Source organism: Falco peregrinus, chromosome 8 (genome assembly GCF_023634155.1).
Source record: "Falco peregrinus isolate bFalPer1 chromosome 8, bFalPer1.pri, whole genome shotgun sequence".
NCBI lineage: Eukaryota > Metazoa > Chordata > Aves > Falconiformes > Falconidae > Falco > Falco peregrinus.
Window position 1 is genome coordinate 39067811 of NC_073728.1, and position 22507 is coordinate 39090317.

General features: G+C 38.2%; 1 protein-coding gene across 4 annotated transcripts in view; it reads left to right on the plus strand.

Annotated features, from left to right (window-relative positions):
* ARHGAP15 (Rho GTPase activating protein 15) overlaps nucleotides 1-22507 on the plus strand; it is a 332924-nt gene that overhangs the window by 31964 nt on the left and 278453 nt on the right. For all 4 annotated transcript variants that reach the window (XM_055812995.1, XM_055812996.1, XM_005242359.4 and 1 more), the window contains 2 exons: nucleotides 15713-15787; nucleotides 19546-19607. In XM_055812995.1, coding sequence (XP_055668970.1) covers nucleotides 15713-15787; nucleotides 19546-19607 — 137 coding nt within the window. The remainder of the gene's footprint in view (nucleotides 1-15712; nucleotides 15788-19545; nucleotides 19608-22507) is intronic.

Below are 22507 nucleotides of genomic sequence, written 5' to 3' on the forward strand. Positions count from 1 at the left end.
ATAAGAAACAGGGTCTCAAAGTATGGTGCTGCCTCCTGAATAAATAATTTCGCTGATAAATCAAGTATCTGGATCCAAACAAAATACCCAAGTTAATACTTGTCATATTTATTCTTGTGTTTGATTTTGGGGATCTAAAAAAGAGGAAGAATGTTAGTGTTTTGGTTTTTTTTAAATTATTTTAAATAAACTCATCTGGGGATGACAGAGACGGGGTTCTGAACAAGGTTATGTTTTCTAGAACAAGGTAATTCTGTGTGTGAGAATAATGTGTAAGGAAAAGAAGATAATTTGGTTTTAGTGTGCTCTGGGACCTCTACATTTTTACAGAAATGTACAATCCCTGTTTTTTAAAAAACGTTGGGACACAAATTAGATTTCCTAGTAACTGAATGGCTAATGACATCTAAGACCATGGCTTCATACAATGGAAACATGTATATTTATAAAGTATTGGGGGGTTGGGGTTTTTTTAATTTCCCCCCCCCCCCCCCGCCCCCAAATGTAGAATGCAAACATTGTCGTTTCCTTAGAAAAACAAAAATGTTCATTACAAAAAAAAAACCCCAAACAGTAAGGAAAGATGAAAAGTAACATTTTTGTTCTAAAGACATAACTAGCAAATCTGTTGACGCAAGAGAGGTTCCACTTGTGTTTCACCTTGAAATTTCCCAGTTTTAACTGAAAGGCCTTGGTCCAGAGAGAGGTGCTGTGATTTCAGCATTGGGGTCCATTTCTGGGCCTTAGACCCAGGACTATCAATTGCTGAGGCGTTTTTGGAATTGTAAACTCCACAGTGGTCAGGCAAGGAAAGGGGAAAAGTAGGAAAATGATGGAGAGTGGAAAAAAGTTAATCCTTTGGATGAGAGGGGGTGGATTGCACACGTCACAGGATTATTTCTTTCTTAATATGCGAGCATAAGTCTTCCACCTTGAATTTTTGGACTTGTATTTTCCTTAGCTAAATAGTATTTTGAGGCACTTTCTACAGAAATACTATTACTCTCTTCTACTTCAGATTTTGCCGAGAAACGAGGGAAAGTTGCAAAGCCCACAAGCATGGAAGTTTTAGAGCTGTGTTTGTGTCCATTAATTTTCTCTTCTATGATATTTTCCCATTTTCACTCTGTTTGACATTGAGCCTGAGCTTTGTTCCTGACTTGTAGCCTATGGCAGTGGAACGGGGAGATGAGACATCACGGAGATGTAAAGCACACATAAAAAGAGAAGATGTGTAAAAACTGAAATGACATGGCAGCTGAAGCAGCTTGTTGCTCAGCTTGGTTGCATGTTTGAGTGGAGAAAGCGAGGTAAATTGTGATATGTAAGAGAATAACACTCGACAGGGTGTATGGTTGTAAGGTATATGGATGCTCAATCATGTGGTGAGGCAGAAGGCTAAAGGACAAGCGCCTTCAGTATCTGCACAGTCTGTAGATATCCATATGACCTACAAAACAGAGGGTGTTAGGCTCAGAAAAATATCACTTACAGAGCATATGCAAGCAATTTTAAGAAAAGAAAAGCCCATCTACGCCATCTGACTACCTTTTAATCTTCCAGTAATTATTAAATAATAAAGTTTAGGTTAAAAATTCACTATCACACGCTTTTATGTGCATTTGCACCGCAAATGGATGAATTCTCACAGCAGCCATATGCAAACAGCCATTTCCACTTCCCACTGGTTATACTTAAGCACCTATTAGACGTACACGTGCCTTTATGCTAATTTTTCTGAACATTTACAACAACTGCTATATCTGTGCTGGGTGGGTTTTGTGTAATGGATCTGATGATCTTCAAATCTGGAATAGGATTATTTTTTTTTAGGTCAGTCTTCATTTAACAGCATTTTGGCTATTTGAGCTGGGAAGAGAACAGTCCTTTGTATACCGGCATTAGAATGTTTTAAGATGTTTATTCAGAGCATTGTTTAAATTTTGATACTTCTAAAGCCACACAGAAAATAGTTTGCAAATCAGTTTCTATGGCAATGTGTAATAAATTGCTGAAAAGAATTATAATTTAAGCAAATTTATCTTCCATTGTGTTCCAGTTTAACACACACACATGCTTCAACCTGCAAGAAGATATAAACAGATATTTTAAAAATCAGTATGACGCAGTATGCCAGCTTACCTCTGCCTTTCTAATTGTATGTGCACCTGTATAAATGAGACAAATTATCTCATCTTTGATCTGGCGACTTTCCTTACAGGTAAAGAGTTGATTGTATAAAATGCAGTGCACTACAAAATTAACTTCATTATTTTAGCTTGTGGAAATTCTAGAAAGACCAAACCTACTGGAATCTACAAGACAACGTGCTGTGCATCCACCATTTTATATATCTATAGTAACTGACTCTAGGTAGTGACAAACTGAGATGTATTGAATAATTGACTGGTTTTTTTTTAATGGTACCCGGTATAGAGAGGCCCTTTACACAGTGTAAAGCAGCTAGATGCTAAATAGTGTACAAAATCTTCCCTGTAATAAACTTCACCCCAAATATTGTATCGCTGAGGAGAATCCTGCAAGCACTGCAATGCTGGACCCAAGCAACGCTTTTACTGTGTCCTGGACTTTTCCAAATTCTTTAAGTTCTGAAGTCTGTGCACAGGAAGAATTTCAAGAGTCTTGTTTTATCTCTAATTTTAATAGCTTAGTGCTGTGCTCTGACAGGTACACTGTTAAGATGATGCAGCTGTCAATAGTGATGCAGGAAAAATGAAGAACAGTCAATAAATATTTGGGGGGGTGTGGATTTTTGGTGTTTGTCTTGTTTGGTTTTGGTTGTGGTTTTTTTTTTTTCTTTTTAAACCATGCATAATTTGCATACTAGAAACTGGTGATGAACTTTCCATCCTATTAATGACAAAAACCAGGTTGAATGGCATCTACTAGTGATGCTAATTTTAGAAAAAATAGCAACGCTTGTCAAGATATTAGGAAATTTAAATAAATGTCATGCTAGAGCCTTAAAGAGTTTTCTGAGGTGTTCTGTACCTGTTGATTTCAATAATAAATAAATATTGGGCTGTCATGGAAATTACAAAAGTTTGAGAAAGGGCAATCATTATGCCAATACTCAAAAAGGAAAAATGGCATGACTCAGAAAAACTTATTGTCAGATTAACCTAACAGAGTATTGGGTCTACTAATGAAAAATTTGTTGCAGGGTTTTATTAATTAAAAAATAAAGTTAGAAGGATCATTGACGTCAAACTTCATAACTGAATAAAAAACAAATTTAAAGAATCACAACAAAATGGCTTGCTTTTTTTTTTATGCACCTCTGGTTGAAAAAGCCAGCCATATTTGTGAAGTGTAGTGAAAGTTTGTAAGTCACTTGACTTAATAGTACGTGACATTCTGATTAAATATTAGCTATGTGCTGTATCAGTGAAGCACATGTTAAATGGATTAAGAACTGATTAATTTACACGTTTCAGGAAGGAGTCCCTGTGAAATCATCATCGACTGGGTGAATTTTTAGAGTTGTTCTCCAGGGACTAGTACTAAGCTTGACACTAATCACTCTTATCCATGATATGGAAGTAAATAGAACAGTTCAAATAATGTTTTAAAATAAAGCAGAGATTGATGGACTGGCAAATAGGTCTGGGTAACGGCATTTGTAGAGAGTGATCCAGCTTGCTTAATGGCTGAAAGTGCATTTTAATTTATCCAAATATATGTATATATGGGAAACACAGGCCATGCTGTTCCTAGAACTAGGAACTATATTCTGAGATTTTACTGCAAAACAAAGCTTCTATGGGTGCTTTGGTGTCAAAATATTTGAGCTGACCCTTGTGAGCAATAATGGAGAAGGGAGATGGTAAATGTTCATGTCTCAGTGCCACTAATGAAAAGGAAACTAAAATGAAAAGTGATATTGAAATATTGAATATTTTTCAAGGAAGAGGGGAAAAAAGAAAGGGATCTTAGGAGACTTGTCTTGCCAATGAAGGACCTACAGACCTCAACATGTTTAAATTATCTGAAAGAAATTGGAAGGCAATTGATTTCCTACTTACTGACATTAAGGGACACCACTGGGTACCAAACAGTTCTTTAATGTAGCAGAAGAAGGCAATACAAGATGAAATGTCTGAAAGTTGGAAGCCCCCCAAAATATAATGAGAGTTACAGTACATTTTGCAAAGACTAGTGGGAAACTACCAAGAGAATTGGTAAATTCATCATTTTTTCATGCCTTCGAATAAGAAATGGATCCCTTCCAGGGAGATATCAAACAGAAATTTCCTAGGCTAAGTCCAGCTTAGTTTGGATAAATTATTTATATAAACATTTCTATAAACAGTGCCATCTTGATTCCTCATCCATGTCAAGGGGTAGAGAAGCAAAGAGATGCAGTGGCAGGTGCTATTTAAAAGCCTTCATTGGGCTGGGCATGAAAAAGGAAGAAACACAGCACACAAGTGATAAATCAAAGCCTTTTTCCCCTCCATTACATGATATGTGTTTGACTTTGCTGACGGTGGGGTATATATATGTATGTACGGCATGGTATACATGCACTGAAATATACAGTCAAAGTTCTTTTTTCGTGTACCACCAAAGCTTCTAATCACATTTGGCTTGTTTGTTTTCTTGATGTGCTATTTGGGTTTTTGTTTTGGTTTTTTTAATGATTTTATACGTGTGTGTGTGTGTATATATATATAAATATGAAGTAAATGACTTCTCTGGCAGTATACCTGGAGTAGATACTGTCTTTATACACTGCCCACATTTTGGATGGCAGCGGATGATTCTTGTTTTCTTTTGTTGAGGGCTTTCTATGATATGTAAGGTGGGTGACTTCTGTAGCAGAACAGAATGAGGAAAATCAAATCAAGGGCAATTTCCAGTCTGTCTAGATGCTTCAGAAGTTTCAAACAGGATGATTCCATTTCTTCTTTTCTTTATCTGCTGCTTTAGCGTTATGTGGTTTGCTGTCTGTGTAATGCCACAGGAGTAAAGCCAGGAGATTCGGTGTGCTTGGGTCAGAAACGTGCACTGCCTTCTCCTGCGTGTTCCCTTCAGTGCGCAGCCCGATCTGTGGAGTGAGCACAGAAGGGAGTGTCTTTATTGGAAAGTATTATTTCAAATGTTTCTTTGTCTATAAAGGGCAAATAATGAAATAGTACTTAAGTGTTACGGACAATAACATTTTGCAGTTGTAGTTCTTCGCCAAGACAAATGGTTGACTCTTTATTACTTTTTTTTTAATCTATGTGACAAAGAATGAAATCACGAATGCTGAAACCCAATACACATTTGAAGAGCTGATTTTGGTATTAAAAAAAAAACCAAACCCCACCTCCAAACAAAACCTAACTTTTATATTGTAGTACTTTTACTGTGTCAGCAGTTTGGTAAAAGTTCTAGGATATTAATTTTGCGTGAGGTGAAGGCAAATTGCAAGTGGAGAATCCCTGAGCTAGGTAACAGTATTAGCAATCACTGCTGTCCTACCTGGTTTGCTGCAAGGCTGTGATTAAATATAAATCTGAGAAATCTCAAAGGAAGAGTGAAAAAAAGTTAAGCTTTTAAATATTTTCATTTTCCTAGCTGAATATCATCATGTGAAATAGAATAAGGAGGAGTCATCCTGCTAATTGACCTTTGCAAAAGCAGCCGTTTACTTAAAAGGCCACTTGAAGTAGATTAGTTATGATCTTGATTACTCTGGTTCTTTCATTGTTAGTGTTTATAATGGCACCTGGGAAAACTGGTTTGCAAACTTTGCTTCATTCTTCTGTTGCATGTGTACTTTGGTCCTCTGAACAATGCTAATAAATACTGATTATTTTTTTTTTAAAAAAAAACAAATTACAAGTTGTGATGATATGAGACTAATATGAGCCAACAGTGCTGGGAAAAAAAAAACCAAACCCCAACACATTCATAGGATAGCTTAGGTTATTAGTGCAAAGGGAAGGGAGAGCAGGTGGCAAGTTAGATGGCCATCTAGATATTACCAATCTGACAGGTATCCAAGTGGTTCTGTATTACAGTCTCTCATTTTGGTCTCTGAATAGTTTTTAATAAGATTTAGCTGTGGGGTTGTCAGCTGTGACCTGTGTTAGAAGATATTCCTTTCAATTACATTAAAAATGTACTTTGTGAAAATTCCTGTACTGACAAAACCAAAGGACTTCCTATTGTAAAAGCCAATGTTTTAGCTCTGCCTTGCCTGGAATCACAACCTAAAAGTTAGAAAGGAGAGGTAGTGTTTGCAGGTTTTTTCCCCTTCAGATTAAAGAAGCTGAACAAAACTTTGAAGTCAGGGCAAAATAGTTTCTATTCAGTTTCTTTGATTTTTGATGTTCATAGCGACTTTTTTTGGCTTGTGTTCCTTATAAATCTAATTTCATTCTGGAGCCAGGACTTTTTCGGCACTGCTCCTGTGAAACTTGGACACGACAATTTGACAATATGTCCAGACCAAAACAGATCAAGTAGTCACACATGACTGATTCGGCGGAGCATGCTCAAAGACAAGACTGATGTCTCCATGCAGCAAACAATTCTCTAGGGTAGGGACAGCACACTCAAATCCAGTCACCCCAGAGTAAACACTAAGTTAGACACAGCTTAAATGTGCCTTCCAGCACAGGCTTCCACTGCTGACTAGATGAGAGCCCCAAGCCAGGCTGCAGATCCAGCCATGCTGGAGCTTTTATATCTCTTTTTAGCCTGCTAGCAAGCATCCATAATGGTTAGAGCAGTAGTAGGGTGTGCTCAGCAAGGGGAAGGGGAAGCAAGAAGAGAAAAACACTTGTTAGTATAATTTTGTGAATATGTTTCGTGGGTATTTGCATCTCGTTTTATTAATTTTCCATGAGTGTTTGTAAGTGTGATAGTTTGTTCGCCAGAGTGTTGGCAGGAAGGAGGAGTCCTGGAAGACTCCGTTGGAAATATTCTCTGGTGCAGCGATTGCTTTGATTTTTCTCTTCCTTCTTCTTTTAAAAGTTTCAGTTAGCTAATCAAAGAGCAGAAACTATAGTATGTAACACTTCTAACAACTCCCATACAGTGTATGAAGGACAGCTAAAGAACTACGAATGGCCTGTAAAAATACCATGGGATTTACATCCACATACAAAGTTATTGAAATAATTTCAATTAAAATTTTAATGAAATACATTCTTTTGGAACAGTTAACAAAATATTATTTTTTAAGCAGCTTATTAAAATAATAAAATTTTGTGTTGATTTGCTGTTAATCAAATGATATTTGGGAAGAAAATTATATCTTAATTTTAATGTTGCTGCTTTGTCCTAAAATATCTGCAGTAAGATTGGCTTTTGGACTAAAAAAAAAAATATGCTTCTATTTTCTACTAATTTTTTATAATAAAAATAAATCCCCTGTCACCAAGTAGGGTTTTCTCAGTTATTATTATTTCCAAGGGCAATGACACAAATTAAAATTAATCTTTGTTAAATGACCTTTTTTTTTTTTTACTATCTACCTTTACTGGTGCCATTGTTTGCCATGGAACATTTTCTGCAGTGCGGTATATATGGAATACATATTGAAGGTAAATAATTGTAAACGAGTCTGGATTTGGTTCACACTGGTTTCGGTATAATCTGCCTTCGATTTTTATACCCTATGGCCACCGGGTGATATGCAGTGCCCAAGGTAGTTTTAAGTTGGGTACCAGAAGCACGCTATAGTAGGCTGTGCTCTGGCTTGTGTGGCCACAGCTACGGTGCTCTGATGCTTGAGCCAGTTTGTTCCAAGTTATTCCAGTTATCCCTTCATCGCCATTGACAATGTAGAGCATATTCTTACACGAGAATCTTCGCTGTCTTTTTGTATCGTTCCATTTTGTATTTTTCCCCCCCTGGTACATTCCCCCCTTCCCTTTGTGTTTCTGGCACACATATGTCCACAGGTGTTATTAAGTGTAGGGTAGCATGTGGTGTCCATGCTTCAGTGCTATCGCAGAGGAAGGACTTCCTACAGGAAAAAAATGATCACTTTCAGTATTTTGCAGGCTGCCCATCTAAGCCCATCATTGCCTGGCATCTACACACTAAGGGCAAGGATCCAGCGAACTTGTGAGTGGGCACCATGCCATCTGAACAGATGGGCATGGAAGTAGGCAGCCAGTAGACCATGTATGTGCATCAACTGTGGGTGTTGAGGGCAAGATTCCCAGTGGAGAATGTCCAAACAGCTGTCTGGCCTGAGCCAACATGCCTACGACCAAGCAAAAGTGCCATCCCTAAATCCTGCTGAGTGGATTAACCTTCAAAAATAAAAATTGCTTCTGCAGTAGCATAAGGTGAGTTTTTGGCTTGTTTAAATCCGAAGGAAAGAATTAGGTAGTTAGGTAGGCAGGATAAAGAGATGCACTAACGTAGAGACCACTAGAGAGGACTGAGCATTTGTCTAGGAATATAATAATATTTTATACAAGGGTATTTATATGTTATACAGTAACTGATGACTTGCAGGAGTGTGACATCAATGTTAATTATGCTTTTTCTGTTAAGACAGTCCTTTCAGGAGAGACAGAGCTTTTGAGTGCTTTTTGATTGCAGTGTATGTGCTGGATGTGATTTGGTAAAGGCAATTCTTTTGGATTTTTTTGCACATTTACTTACTAAGTTGTAATGATTTTTTTTAATTATTTTTTTTTGCTTGCCCCTTACCTTGAGAATACTATTGTGGGGTGCAGTCTCAGTCTCAGGTTCAAAGCTGCTGACACGATTTGCTGTCATAGCTGAGTTCTCACATTTATTGTCTTTATTTTTCTAAGATCCAAAGGGGACATAAAAAGATAATCTATCATTACTCTCTGTATTAACTTTGATTTTTACCATTTATGGACATAACATCAAAGAACACATTTTTGCACATGTAGATGTCAGGCAAAGAAGTGAAATACTGATGTCTATTGCCTTTTTGTTCCTTCTGGGTTTTGTCTGTATTTCCTCTATCATTGGTGCACTACTCATCTGTAATTTTATCAAAGCACCTGCAGTAGTTAAGATTAATATATTATAATATCTTGATGGTCCAAAAGTAACGACTGCATGATGAATAGAAAAATCTGAATAGGAAACTAATCAACATATTTTATTTTACAATATATATTTTTGTGTATGGTTAGGTGAATACTGTCACAGTGTGCACGTTGCTGTGTTTTGTTACCTATTACAGGCTGTAGCAGAAAAGGCTACTACAAACGTATCTGAGGTCTCACTTTAAATGTTCTGTTCTTGAATTAATGAGTATTGTATTTAATACAATTAAAGTACATTGAAGCTTTGAGACCAGGTTCCAGTTTGATTTCCAGCTGGAAATACTGAGGATTAGAGGCAACGCAGCTGTTGGTCCCTTTGTGATAGTTTGATCCCCAGGTACGGGAATCTGAGCGACCTGCTGTCAAGTTTAGAGCAGCCTTTAGGATTTCTTGAATTCATATGGCTGGTAAGAACTTTTTGTAGCTGTCTCCTCTCCTACATATGGTTTTGGCAGATCTCCTACTCCTGAGAAGGCTAAAAATGAAGCCAACCACATCAGCTGGGACTCCCTCAAAGCAAGAATCAATTGGAAAAATTTCAAAGTCCATTTGAGTAGCTAGAGAGGAACAAAAGGGCTCCCACTGAAGGGAAAATTTGCTCCTAGGAAACAGCAAGCTGCTAACAGAGAAAAGTACCTGGTACCTGATGTAGGCTTATCCTTGGAGTTCAAATGTCAGCCCATACAGTCTAGCCCAAATTTGGATCATCCCTTCAACTATTTTGGGAGAGAAGGTGACATGGTTTCAAACAGAGCATGCTTTGTAATCAAACCCACGGCTGTTTATCCTCTGATCACAGAGGATCTGTTCACCTTAATGCTTACTGAAATTTAAACTCAGATCTGAATAATTATTTTGCTCTAATTTCATGAATGAAGCGGCTGAATAAATCAAGATGCTCCAGCAGCAAAAGTGCCACGGTGCTTGTCTACAGCAAGCTCTGAAGTCAGGGAGCACGCCCACGTGATTAAATTGCCTTGATAAAAAATACCCACCTTCACAGGCTGGAGCACGAAGGAGGACCCTCACGCTGTGGGAAAGGTCTATAGGATTCTGATTTATAAGGGAGCAAGAGGTCAAGGGAAGCAAAACCATTATCATTATTTTCCCAGGCTCAGGAGATCTGAACTGAGTATAGAGGGCAGCGTGCTCAAAGGGAGACATGCAGGGGGAATGCAACGCAATCCCGCTGGCTTCCCACCCCCACCCCCCTTGCCCCCGATTTCAGATTCTGCTGAGAGTATGTCGTATATAACTGGAGCCTGTAAGGACTGTGAAGTGGTTTTCTTATTAAATGATGCATAGAGAGATTATCTGGTCTGTAGCCAGTGCACAAAAGCTCCATCCGTGCAAGCTCCTGTTCCTGAGCAAAGCATTTGGTCACCTGCATAGTAACGAGTTTTTGGGGCTTAGGTAGAAACGGAGGGTGAGGAGCAAGCATGGGCTGTCGGGGGCAGGACTGAAACTGTGCTTCTTGCCTCTCCTTGTAAACCTTAGGGGGAAAAAAAAAAGGAAAATCCAGAGCGAGCTAATGGGGTGTTATACTGCCTTGTAGTCTCCATTACCTTTTCTTCTGAAAAAATCTCTTTGGGACAGGCAAGGAGGGAAAAAACCAAACCGTGTGGTTTTAATGTAACCCTCTGAAAGACGGTGTTAGGAGGGCTCCAGCACAAGCCAGGAGCACCAGTGGCTGTGTCTGTGGGCAAGGTGCCCACTGGGACACAAGAGCTTTCATGAGGGCTGAACAGGGTCTTCTGCTGAGCCACTGCACAGCGCTAATGCACTGAGGGCACCCCAACAGCGGGCCGGGGGAAAGGGGATTGCTCCTGCTGTTTCTTGACAGCCTCCGTTTCTTCAGGATGGACCAAGCCCCTTTATCTGCTGAGATGACAAAGGATCATCTTCAAGCAGGCAGCCCTGTGGGATTTTCTCAGTGTCTTTCACGACAGAAGAGAAACCATATCACATCAGAGGTGTTCCCAAATAATTTCTGTGGACAATGGTGGACATGCCACACTGCCCAACACTGGATCTTTAAAACAAAGGAAACTGCTCTGAGCACGGCAGTGAGTGAAATGTTGCAGGATTTTCCTTTCTCTTGCCATTGCCTAGGTGTCTTTCAAGGGATGGGGCCATTTAAGGAACACTATGATACATTTTTGTGAAGTTTCTCTAAGCAATTACGAGCTGTCACTGCAGTGTGGGAGTGACTGGGAGCGAAATGACCACAGGCATCACTAAATCAGGTATCACCCTTCCTTCTCAGAGGGAATGGGTTTCACAAAAAGTTTATGTGACTAGTTTGTACTTTTATTGCAAACTTTCAAGCTGCCACCAGTAAGTTTGATCCTGTAAAGAATGGAGTGTCCTGGCCCTGATCCAGAAAAACACTTAAGCCCATTGCAGAGTGCTTTTCTGGATCAGGTCCAGAGCATGGCAACATGCAGTAGTAGAGGCTCAACAGTAGGAGCCTTCTCTCTTTTTTTGGTTTATAAAGGATTCTCCACATATGTGATTGCAGTGTGGGTAGGATGAAACAAAACCATAGTAAGACCCCTAAAAGGAAAGGTCAAAGCATGAACAGCGTGACAATATTTTTGGTAGAAATCTTAACAAAACCTCCATGAGAACCTTCTCCTTGGTGGAGCACTGCAGGGACTGATGGAGGAAACAGCAGGTAGGTGTCATCCTAGGGTTCCTCACAGCAGAGCTTTGCTGTCTCAGGTGCTGCCTGGGCAAACCACGGTTTGCTTGAACGAGCTACTTGTAGATGATGTTTCTGGGTACATAATCTCTGAGTAATAATTTATATATATATAAATTATATACATATATCAAATAATTATTTGATAATTTTGGAAACCACCTAGAAAGGTCTTAAAATTAGCTTAATTATTTAAGGATACAAGTGAATTCAGAATGATGGTTCAGGAAATAATTAATTCTACTTTGCTCTAGAGCAGCCTTTCTGGGACTTTGGAGAAATGCTAGTTGTTTTTGTTAAGTTTGGTTGGAATTAAAAAGAAGTATGCTATGCTGCTTCTCATTGACCAGATGAATTAGGTCAGAAATATGCTTGTAATGGGAAATCAAATCCGAAACAGTCTTCCAAGTCTTTTTTTATAATCAACGCCACACTATTTGAAGAGTAGCAATGAGTTAGTCGTGATGAACTCCTGCAAAAAGGGGGAATTTCAAGAACAAATAGGAACATGGAAAGAAATGAAATTAAACACCAGGTTATTGTATTTTACTTCATCAGTGTTAAACCAGCAGTTGTCAGATGGTTGTCCCTTCACGCCAGGATACCAGGCATATGTAATGGAGGCTTTGCCTTTGTCGGAAGGATGATGACGGATTAGTGCTTAGATGCTGAAATAACTCTGGTAGGAGATGGATACCCTTTAGCTAAGGGAAAGGGGGGGCTGCCAAGGCTGAATTTAACAAAACCAGACTTGCCCACAGACTTGCAAGCGCTCGCAGAGTGGATTTTTAATGCTGCAGGTGACATTGTTGCTGACTGAAGAATGTTCATCAAATCAGAAAACTGCTGATAAGCTGCCTTTCCCAAAAAGGGATCTCACAAACTTCTCCTGTAAATCCCTGCCTTTCATCATACCCTGGGAGGTGAGGTAGAGGACTTGTGACAGCTGTTATTTAGGTTCAGTTTATTAGGGTAATCGAATGGAGCTATAGAGAAAAAAAAAATATCTCAAAATATATCCTTTATGGCCTATGTATTAAAATCTGAATGAAAGAATAAGAATAATTGAGCCTATGCTTCCCTTTGAATATTTTTGTACAACACCGAAAATTGTGAGTATATCAAAACATGACTATATTGACTATTGTCACCCAGGTTCTGCTAAGGACATTTTACCACTGAACTGAATATATCGTAAAGGCAGTGATATGACAAACTCATTCAGAGGTATTTGCAAAATATATTTAAGACCAAATGTATATAAGGCCTGCTGGAACTTTATAAAATCAGTCTTCAAGACTGTATTGCCTCTGTTGTTGCCGAGTGTTTTTTCAAGCTGTTTTGATTTTTTTTTTTTTTTTAAAGTTCTATTTATGAACCAGAAGGCTGGTAGGAACAAATAAGAACTTTGTTGAAGTTTCCATCAATTCCATTTGTAAGCCAAATATTTGGGGTGTTTTTCCAGAAGAGCCTGATCTTGTCTTACATAACTGTGGGTTTTGGTTGTATTTCTGTAACTAGAGCCAGACTTTGGAGCTTCAGGACTTTCTTGTGTGAGATTGTTCATTGCTGGGTTCCAAAGCAATTCCTTTTATTTTTGCACTATAAAGGAAGCACCTTTTTGGCAAACTTATCATATCAAATAACTAGGTAAGAAGTCTATTCTTTCCCATTGTACACATGGGGTTTTCCTTTCTGCTTTGCATACAGTGACGAGGTTTTTGAAGCATGTAATAGCATCCATAAGTAGAATTTAATTTTTTTTTTGGTCCTTTTGTATTTTCTGGAAATCTTACTATTGTCTTTTTATTAAAATATCACCATTAACATGCTAGTGCTACGAACATCGTATTTTTCACTATCTTCTTCATTTGGTTGTGGATGGATTTAGTGCTTCTGAAATACTCTTTTTTTTAGCATGTATCAAACATGAGCATTTCTTTTGCTAATGCTCTGATCACTGAACCAGACAGAAAGCTCTGATGAGTGCTGTACACTTTGTAAAGTTGCATATAGGGCCCCCAACAGACATGTATAGTTCCTGGAGAGAGCAGCTGAATGTTAAAATAGATACTGTGGAGTGATGGTGTGTCTTGTTATTCAATTTGGATGAGTGAAAAATATATTTCAGTAAGTGTAGTTGGGCAGTGTGCTCTGTTGTATGTTAAGGAATAATTAGAATGGGGGATCTGAGTAAGAAAGACTTTCTATGATCTAGACCTGAATAGTTTAGTTATATGTCTTGAGCACTATAGAACCTTCAGAGTTGTTGAACAGTAAAGATAAAGATAAATTGAATTAATTTATTTTGAATTTATATACATGCCTCTGCCTGCATTAATATTAAGTTCCACCCAAAATCTAAATAGAAAGACTGTAATCTTAGAAGTTCTCTCAATAGCATCAGCAAATCATTCTTGTTTACCCTACATGCTAATAAAACAGGAATATGACACTCCTGAAAACAAGATTGCAAAATACAGAAAATGTGGTCTGACATTTTTTTTCTCCCCAAAGGAGGGACTGCCACTAACTAAAGTATTTCTTATGAAAGCTCGATTGCTTAAGATGCAGAATATTAAGAGAGAAAAACACTTTAGGACACAGCCATGTCACCAGCTGTTACTCACCCTTAATGAAATTGTTAAGTGATATTCTTCATAAATAGGTCAGAGAAACTTTTGAATTGTGAAGAATGTTTTATCTCTTTCTTTGAAACGTTTGTATTAAATTTAGAACTGGTAATTCATTAAGCTCATTAGCTCTGACTAGGAGAGTAGAGCAATATCTAGGATATAGATTTCAAGGCTTAAAAATGTTAGTGCTTACAAATAAACATGAAAGCAATGTGTGGAGAAAAAATATGGGATCATAATATGTTTAACTGTTTTTTGAGCGTGGCCCTCTGGATTAATTAAGAACATTTTCTGTATTCAGACACTTGAATATAAACAGAATACATTATGACTTTTGGTTAACTCTGTTTTAATAGGGAAAAAGAGAATGCATTATGATGAATACAGTGGAAACTAGCTGAGACTATATTTTGTTTGTTTGCTTCTTGGCTTCAGTTAAAAGAGGAGATAATAAATTAATTTTACAGGATCTCAACTCCACATTATATTATTATTGATTGACATTGAATTTAAACAGTAGAAGTTTTTTACATATATATACACACACTCTTGGGTGACCTGTTCTTTGTTCAGATTTGTAAGCAAGTAAAATGCTATGGAGCTCTGCCAAATGCTTGGTTTGTGATGAAACTTTTATTTAGTCTTAATAATTTCTGGTATAATGCAATAATTATCCAGAGTTAAGTCACAGATAGTTATACTGGCTTCCTTCTCAAAAAGAGGGAACTAGAGGAAACCAGGGGCTCAGTACTTGGGAACCATTGTAGAATCAGAGTCCTGTATTGCTGTAGTTTTCCAGTCACGGCGATTTTAGAAACAGCTTTTAAAGCGGTTTAAACATGCTGGATGTATTATGTGCTTGTTCCCAAGTATTTTCCTAGCTGCTTGTTTGACTTGCTTTGTGGCCTTGAGGTTATAATTAGCATCTTTGCCATTTCTGTAAAATGGGTCTAAGACCACCTAAGCAGTTAAGCAGTTTTTGAGATTCCTGGTGGAAAAGTCATAATGCAAAATGATTTTTATCAGTTGCTTGATTTTTGAGGTAAATTTGCCAATGTGACATCACAAGCACATTCACACCAGAGGTGTTTAGAATTTAGTAGCTGTACATTTCCAACACACAGGGCTCAGAGGGACACCAGTTTTCACAGAAATGCAGTCCTGAAAGAAATCAGGTTTCCAAAACTCCATCCAATGCATGCTGTGCATGCCCAGTAATTAAATTTGTTGGTCCATCTTTATACCTGCATGTATTTGAATCCTCTCTGAATTGAAATCCTTGATTTTTTTAAATTATTATTATTTTTTTTAAGGTAAATCGTCATAGAAGAAATCATTCCCAACATAACTTAACGCTCGCAGACATCATTAGTACACAGGACCACACGGTAAGCAATTGCTCTATAGAACTGATAAATCACTCTTGTTATTTTAAATGTGTATAATGTAAATGTTACACGCGCTTTTATTAAAGAATAAATACATGAGGCTTTGGATGCCTTAAGATGTTAAGGGATTTGAGGGACTTTGATTAATCAATAAAAAGAATAATTTCAGAAGGTACAAAGCAATTTATATAGCTTGACTTTGCTGTTAATTCGGTTGTATTGGACTGATGTTTCATCAGTATTAATACTTGGTATAAAGGAATGTAACCATGTTTTTGTCTTGTCTTTGTCCATACTAAGGAGTTTTTAATTTTAATAACAAATTTTATAAGTAAAAGTGATCACAAAATTTAACAAAATTTTCCTTGACGTTCAAAGAATCTAGGGGGAATGAGAGTCATAAAGAGTTTTCTATTAAAAGACAATGAATATGCAAATACAGTTTCATCAAAGAAATGCTGATATCAGTGGTGCTTTTACCTACACAAACTTTTCAGGATTAGGTAGGTTCAGGAGCTTTGAATTCTTCCAATTAAGAAAATTATAGAACCTATATGTTATAGTCAGAATTACTTTTCCTTATAGTTTCTAATATTGTTAGCTCAGAGTATTTTTTATTATTATTTGGAAACTCAAATATTTGCACATACATATTCCCATCTTTAATATTATTCTAAAAAGCAAACAAACCCAAACACAAAACCCCACACAATAATTCTACTTTCTTATTTCTGTGCTAATTCTTTAAGGCATTTTGGGTTATTTTCTCAACCTCCCATATGTTGAAAAGGTGCAGGAAGGGCAGCAGCTTAACAACACATGATGATATTTATTGAGACAGAAACAACAGAGCATATCATTAGGAAATATTTGGTATTCTTTTTTATTTAATATCATCCATTTGCTGAAGTATTGTAAATTGATCTTAAGCTGTCTCAGAAGTATTTTCCTGAAAATAAATGGAACGGAAAAGGGGATATTAACAGATGTTAAATAAGAGGAATATAGCACCCCAAACTGAGTCTGTAAAGATATTGTGGTCATCTTAGAATTCTTTTTATTTGTCTTTGTGGCAAAGTTGTTTTGTAATTCTGTAAATGGCTTTTATAGCAATTACAGAGAAGACTGTGCACATTATCAATTAATGAGGACCATGCCGATTTTTTTTTAAAGACAGCACCTGTACTAACTCAACCTGTACTATGACAATTACTTTGCTTAGCACTGAGTAGTCTCATATTAACTGAAGAGCTTGTATTTTTGTGCTGTTCAATTTTGAGCTGTTTAATTTATAACAAATGCTGGATTTGAGCTATGTAATTTAAATCAGGACATTTTATACAGCCAACATTTGTTAGTGGATTTGATATTCCAGCTCAAGACAATTATAAGGAAAATATGATTGAGCAACAACATTTTCATCTGGAAGCATATCCAATTTTTAACATCTCAGAATGTGAGAATAGAGGTGATTCAGATATGATGTTGAAAATCGTATCTGCCTTTGGTTTTGGATTGGTTAAGAGAACAGTTTGGGAAGGGTGGTCAGTAAACTTTGAAAGCATGAGATTTTGGGTCTGATTCAGAGAAGCAATCGACAGCTTGAGTGGTTAGCCAATGCTCCTCCCAATTTCTCTTTCCAGATGGATAGAAATATTAAAAAGAATAACCTTTCTCATATGTTAGTTGGCATCTCTGGCCCTGGCCAAGCACCAGAACTTTTATGCTACAAAAATGAAAGGTTAGAAGGGGAAGAAAAATATCAAAAGATGTAAAGTAAGTTTGATTTTTTTTAAAAAAAAAAGTAGGTGGAGATGGGAATTAAGTCCTATTTTAACTCTAATAGTTCATCCATCCATCACTAGATAAATAGTGACATGACTCTGCACAATAATCCCTACATACTTTCTCTCTTGGTTTTCTATGGCAATGATATGCATGACAGGAATTTGCATGAGATAAGTACAAATTATAGAAAATGCACACATTAATCTTCATGTACCTATATGAGAATTTCACGTAAATCATTGCCCACCAACCTACAGACCCTTTCATAGGTACAAAGAGATATGTGCACAATACATATTTCATTACATGCTGCATATCAACAACAGGCAAAATCTACGACAATAGTTAAACATATTACACTGTTAATATCATTATATGTTGTATAATCAAAATAACAGATATGTTTGATTTAAAAATCCTTACATTCATGTTTTATTTAATGGCTTTGCAGACAGCAAAATTTTATTGAAACTGTAACAAAATTGACTTGTGATACGATTTACTATAAAGACCATGTAACGTTTCTGATGTCCCAGACAGACACTACTCAGTAATGTTTGCAAGGGAAAACAGCCCCTCTCTGAGTCATGGTTTTGCTGCTTTTCCCATTACTGACACAGCTGGGACATCCTTAGCTAATGAGACCTGATGTGATGGCAGGTCAATGGGTTTGGCTGAAGATCAGTCGTTTTGTTTTGTTTGTTCTTAAATTTTTAAATATAAATTTACATCATGAAAAAGAACTCTTATCCCAAATTGTATAGCCCAACTCTGCAAGGGATGTTTCAGCAGGTCATAGAGAACCAAATGTCTGTGAGGGCCTCTGGCTTAAGGAACGTGTTCAGAGATGTGGAGGGGCATAAACCGAGAGAGAAATGTAAAAAAATAAAATAAAAAAAAACCAACCAAAAACCAAAACCAAAAACAAAACCTGGGACTTGCTCCTCATACACCAAAGCTCAGGCACAATGTTGGTACCTTACAACCAAGCGTTGCAGCATCCTTTGTACCGACAGAGTCCTCACCCTGTTCTTGACAGGACAGAAAAGGGACGAGGTTTCAGTGACAGCAATAGCAGTGCATGGGATCTCCAGAGCTGACAGCAGGTGGCTAATATCACATACTGCCTTGTCCAGGTGACAGCTAAGGGCTTTGCCTTTCTGGGTGTGTTTTGGAAGATGCACAATGCGGCTGTATTTTCCGTTTGCATGTTGAGGACTGACAGAGCTGCTCCAGTTTGTTTTCTGCACAACACTAGGAGATCATTTAGTTCAGCTGGAAACTTGCAGGCACGTTCTCCCCGCACGTGGATGCACACCCGTGAAGTGTGACCTTTTCAGGGCTGGGGGGGGTGAGTGCCTCAGTACCAGAACTCATCCAAAAGATGGCACCACTTAAAAGCATGATGCATTTTAACATCTTGCATGAGCCTTGGTTTGGTGCTGACTCAAAGCAAAACGTGGCACCTATGAAGGCGATGTACCTTTTCCTGTTGTACAGATATTTGATGTTTCTCTGACATTGGTTACCACTAAACATGACTCTTTCTAGAATATGACGAGCAAGAGGCTTCTACAGAAGTACGGTGTGTTGCTCACAGCTATTCATGAAACTCAATATATCAAATGATACCTTGACATAATTTACTTGCAATATATTTTCAGCTAATTTTTTACTTATAGCTAGAAAATTGTCTTGTGTTAAGATAAATTTCTTCTTCATCAATAAACAGATTATTATTGTTTTTTTCTTCTAGGTTACTTCTGTGTACTGATTGACTTTAAATGCTCTTCTCAAATTTTTGGAAGAACTGACTGTATCAGAAAAAACGGGTGACTAAACTGAGAATTAGTGATAAAAGGCTCCCACACTAGATTAGCTAGATGCAGGCTCTTAGACATGTGCTAAGTGGATTCATTCATCTGAATAAATGATATGGTTATGACATGTGTGTTTTTTGTTTCTTGTAGGTAGTGGAGAAAGAAGGATACCTTCTAAAAGCTAAAATAGCAGATGGTGGCAAGAAATTAAGGTATTATAAATTAATGTTACAGAACTTATCAGTTGCAAAATTCAGAGTTGATACATGTTTAAGTATAATTAGTTATTATTGCTGTTAATAGCCAAATTGCCATTGTTTCAGTATTAAGCCAATGTATGATTACAGTTCCAGAAACCAAGTGACAGCAGCGAACGGGCTTATTGCGTGCAATGATCGTGTGTCAATGTTAATCCCTATATTATTTATATTACACACATATTGAGGATGACCTTAAGGCACCAGGCAAACCAATATTATATTTCCCAGCGGGCAAATTTCAGGTGCTGAGTGTGTGCTTGAGGAGTCAGGGATGCGATGTAGGAACCCACCAAGTGGTGATGCCAAGAAAAGTTTATCAAAAATGATCAGCATGGCTGTGGTGAAAGTAATGTGAATGCTGCCTTTTTGAAGAGGATTTCCTATGGTTTGCTCTATTTTGATGCCTGTAAAGGAGTAGCAGTGATGTGACCAGCACTGTATGTTACCAGTGAGAAGGAGAGAGTAATGTCAAATATTTTTGGCCTGCAGAAAGGAGCCAGGTAATAAGTTCTCATAGCTGCTATAGGGCCTTAAACTATAAGGATCCAAGAAATGCTCATTGAAAAGGGAGCCTGGAGGTCACCGAGACCAACCTCTCTGTTGATGCAAGAACGCTGTCAACTCTTGGCCAAGGCTGCTGCAGCTGGGTGCTGCCAGAGCTTGGGATAACTTGCATTGCAGGAAAAGGCGGTGAAGCCAGGAATAAATACTCTGTTCCCCACTTGGACACAGGCAAGAAGCTTCTGCAGGGCGTGCGGAGGCCAGACAGGGCCTGTGGCCGTGCCTGGATGAGGGGGGAGCTGCTCCTTCCAGCCCATCAGGGGCCGGTAGCACCGAGCGGCTCCCGGCGTTGCGTGGGCGCAGGGAGGCGGCGGGGTGGCTCGGCCGCTTGCGGTTTTTGAATAGCCCTGAACAGCTTTGCCTGTTTTTGAAATTGCCTCGGAGATGGCGAGCACCGTATATATGTATATAGCGATGCAGCTATAGCGTGCTGCCATCAGGTGTCCGTTTGACAGAATGCAAATGCAGCCGCCGCTCGGGGCTCCTCCGGCGGCTCCCGGGAGCGGGGGGGCCGGCAGCCGCTGCCCACCGCAGCCGCCGCGAATCCCTGCGATATCCTCCTTAATTCTAGCGTGCTGCTGGTTCTATGGCTCTTACACAGAGAGGACGGGTAGGGGGATTCATCGCCCCTGCGTGCGCCTTGTCCGACTCCTTTCACTTCCCAAAACTTGCTGTTCGGGGGCTGGCTGGAAGCGGCATCTTGGATAGTGTTGGTGTAAAATTCTGTAGGGCTCAAAAACTCGCTGCACACATCCCATGCAATACAATGTGTGCCCATCTGTACAGACACTAATAGACATTAAAGCATTTCTTTAATTTTTATTAGTTTGTTTTTTGTTTTTTTTTTTTTAAATCTGATGTATGTCTCTATGGACAACCTGATAAAAAGGTTGTCTGGTTTATATCACTTTTATCTTTAGGTCACAAAGGTAATGAAGTTTTGATTTTAAAACATCACTTTTTAAATGAAAGAACCGTAGAATAAAAGAACTGGGGCATTTAATATTTTTTTTTTTGGGGGGGGGGGGGAAACTTCTTGCAGATAGTATGGTGAAATTCAGTTGCATCCACATAGCTTCTATTACTCCTATAGTCTCTTCCAAACCCACTACATTTTCTCTTTCCTGATGGAATTAAAGCGTTCATCCTTTAAAATTCAGAATGAAACTGACGTAAAGCATCTCACCCGATGTAACTTAAGCTATAGTTTTCATTGACTTCTTATTTCTTTGTTGTTGACTTCTTATGTGAAAACCACAAATAGAAGTACATTTTAAAATATTTTTTTGTAGTGAGGTCTAGGTTGAAATGAAATGTTTTCAAATCTTGGCAAACTTCCTAGTTTATTTGATCAGAAATTTGACCCTTAAGAAGATTGCACACAAGTCTGGGGCCTCCAAATGCCATTACTGATCTGTATATCTCAGCTAGAAGAACCTGCCCTGCAAACAGCTGGAACAAGCAGCACTCTGTCCATGATGCAGAAATGCTCCTCTCCATAGCTAATGTCAAACACTTGGAATAAGTTGGGTACTGACGCTAAGGTGTGTCACAAGGGTTTTAATTTAGTAATCCATATTTATCCAGGATATCTAAGCCATGGCAAAATCTGTTTCAACTGGCACAGACCATACTTGGCCACTTTACTCCCCTGTGCACTTACAAGACCTTTTTTGACTAGGGGAAAAAAAAAAAATTAAAGAAAATGAAAAAGAGCTCACATTGTCCTTATCAATAGACAACTTGTATTCAGTACCTTGATGGTGATTCTCACCTACAGCCCTTGTTTTCTAAGGATTTAAAAAATAGTTAACTGAGGTTGAGCAGTTCTTTATGCCAATATACACAATCCGCAGCTATGACCATAGGCCACATTAGCTAAGAATACAGCTTTACAGTGGTAATAAAGTCAGCTGAAAATTTCAAATTTACTTACAGACACCATCCTTTTGTTGGAAAATGTTTGTCAGTGATGGTCTGGCAGTTTTCTAAAACCCTGCTGTTTCTGTCTCTTCCCCAGTGCCCCTCTCTTTATCCCATTAACATGGCATAAAAAATGCAGTCCTGATTTCTTTGGACGTCTTGCTCTCCTTCACAGAGAGTTTCTTCCACTGTTGCCTCTTGTTAGCCATATTTTAGGGATGATCACACTGGGTGAAATCTTGCCCACAATGCAGCAAGTGCAAGTTCCTCTGATCATGCCAGTGGTGTTAGTGCTTCATCTGTAATGTTGGTTATGCTTCTTAAGCTGATGACTGAAACATATTAAATAGGGAAGTCATTAATAGAAG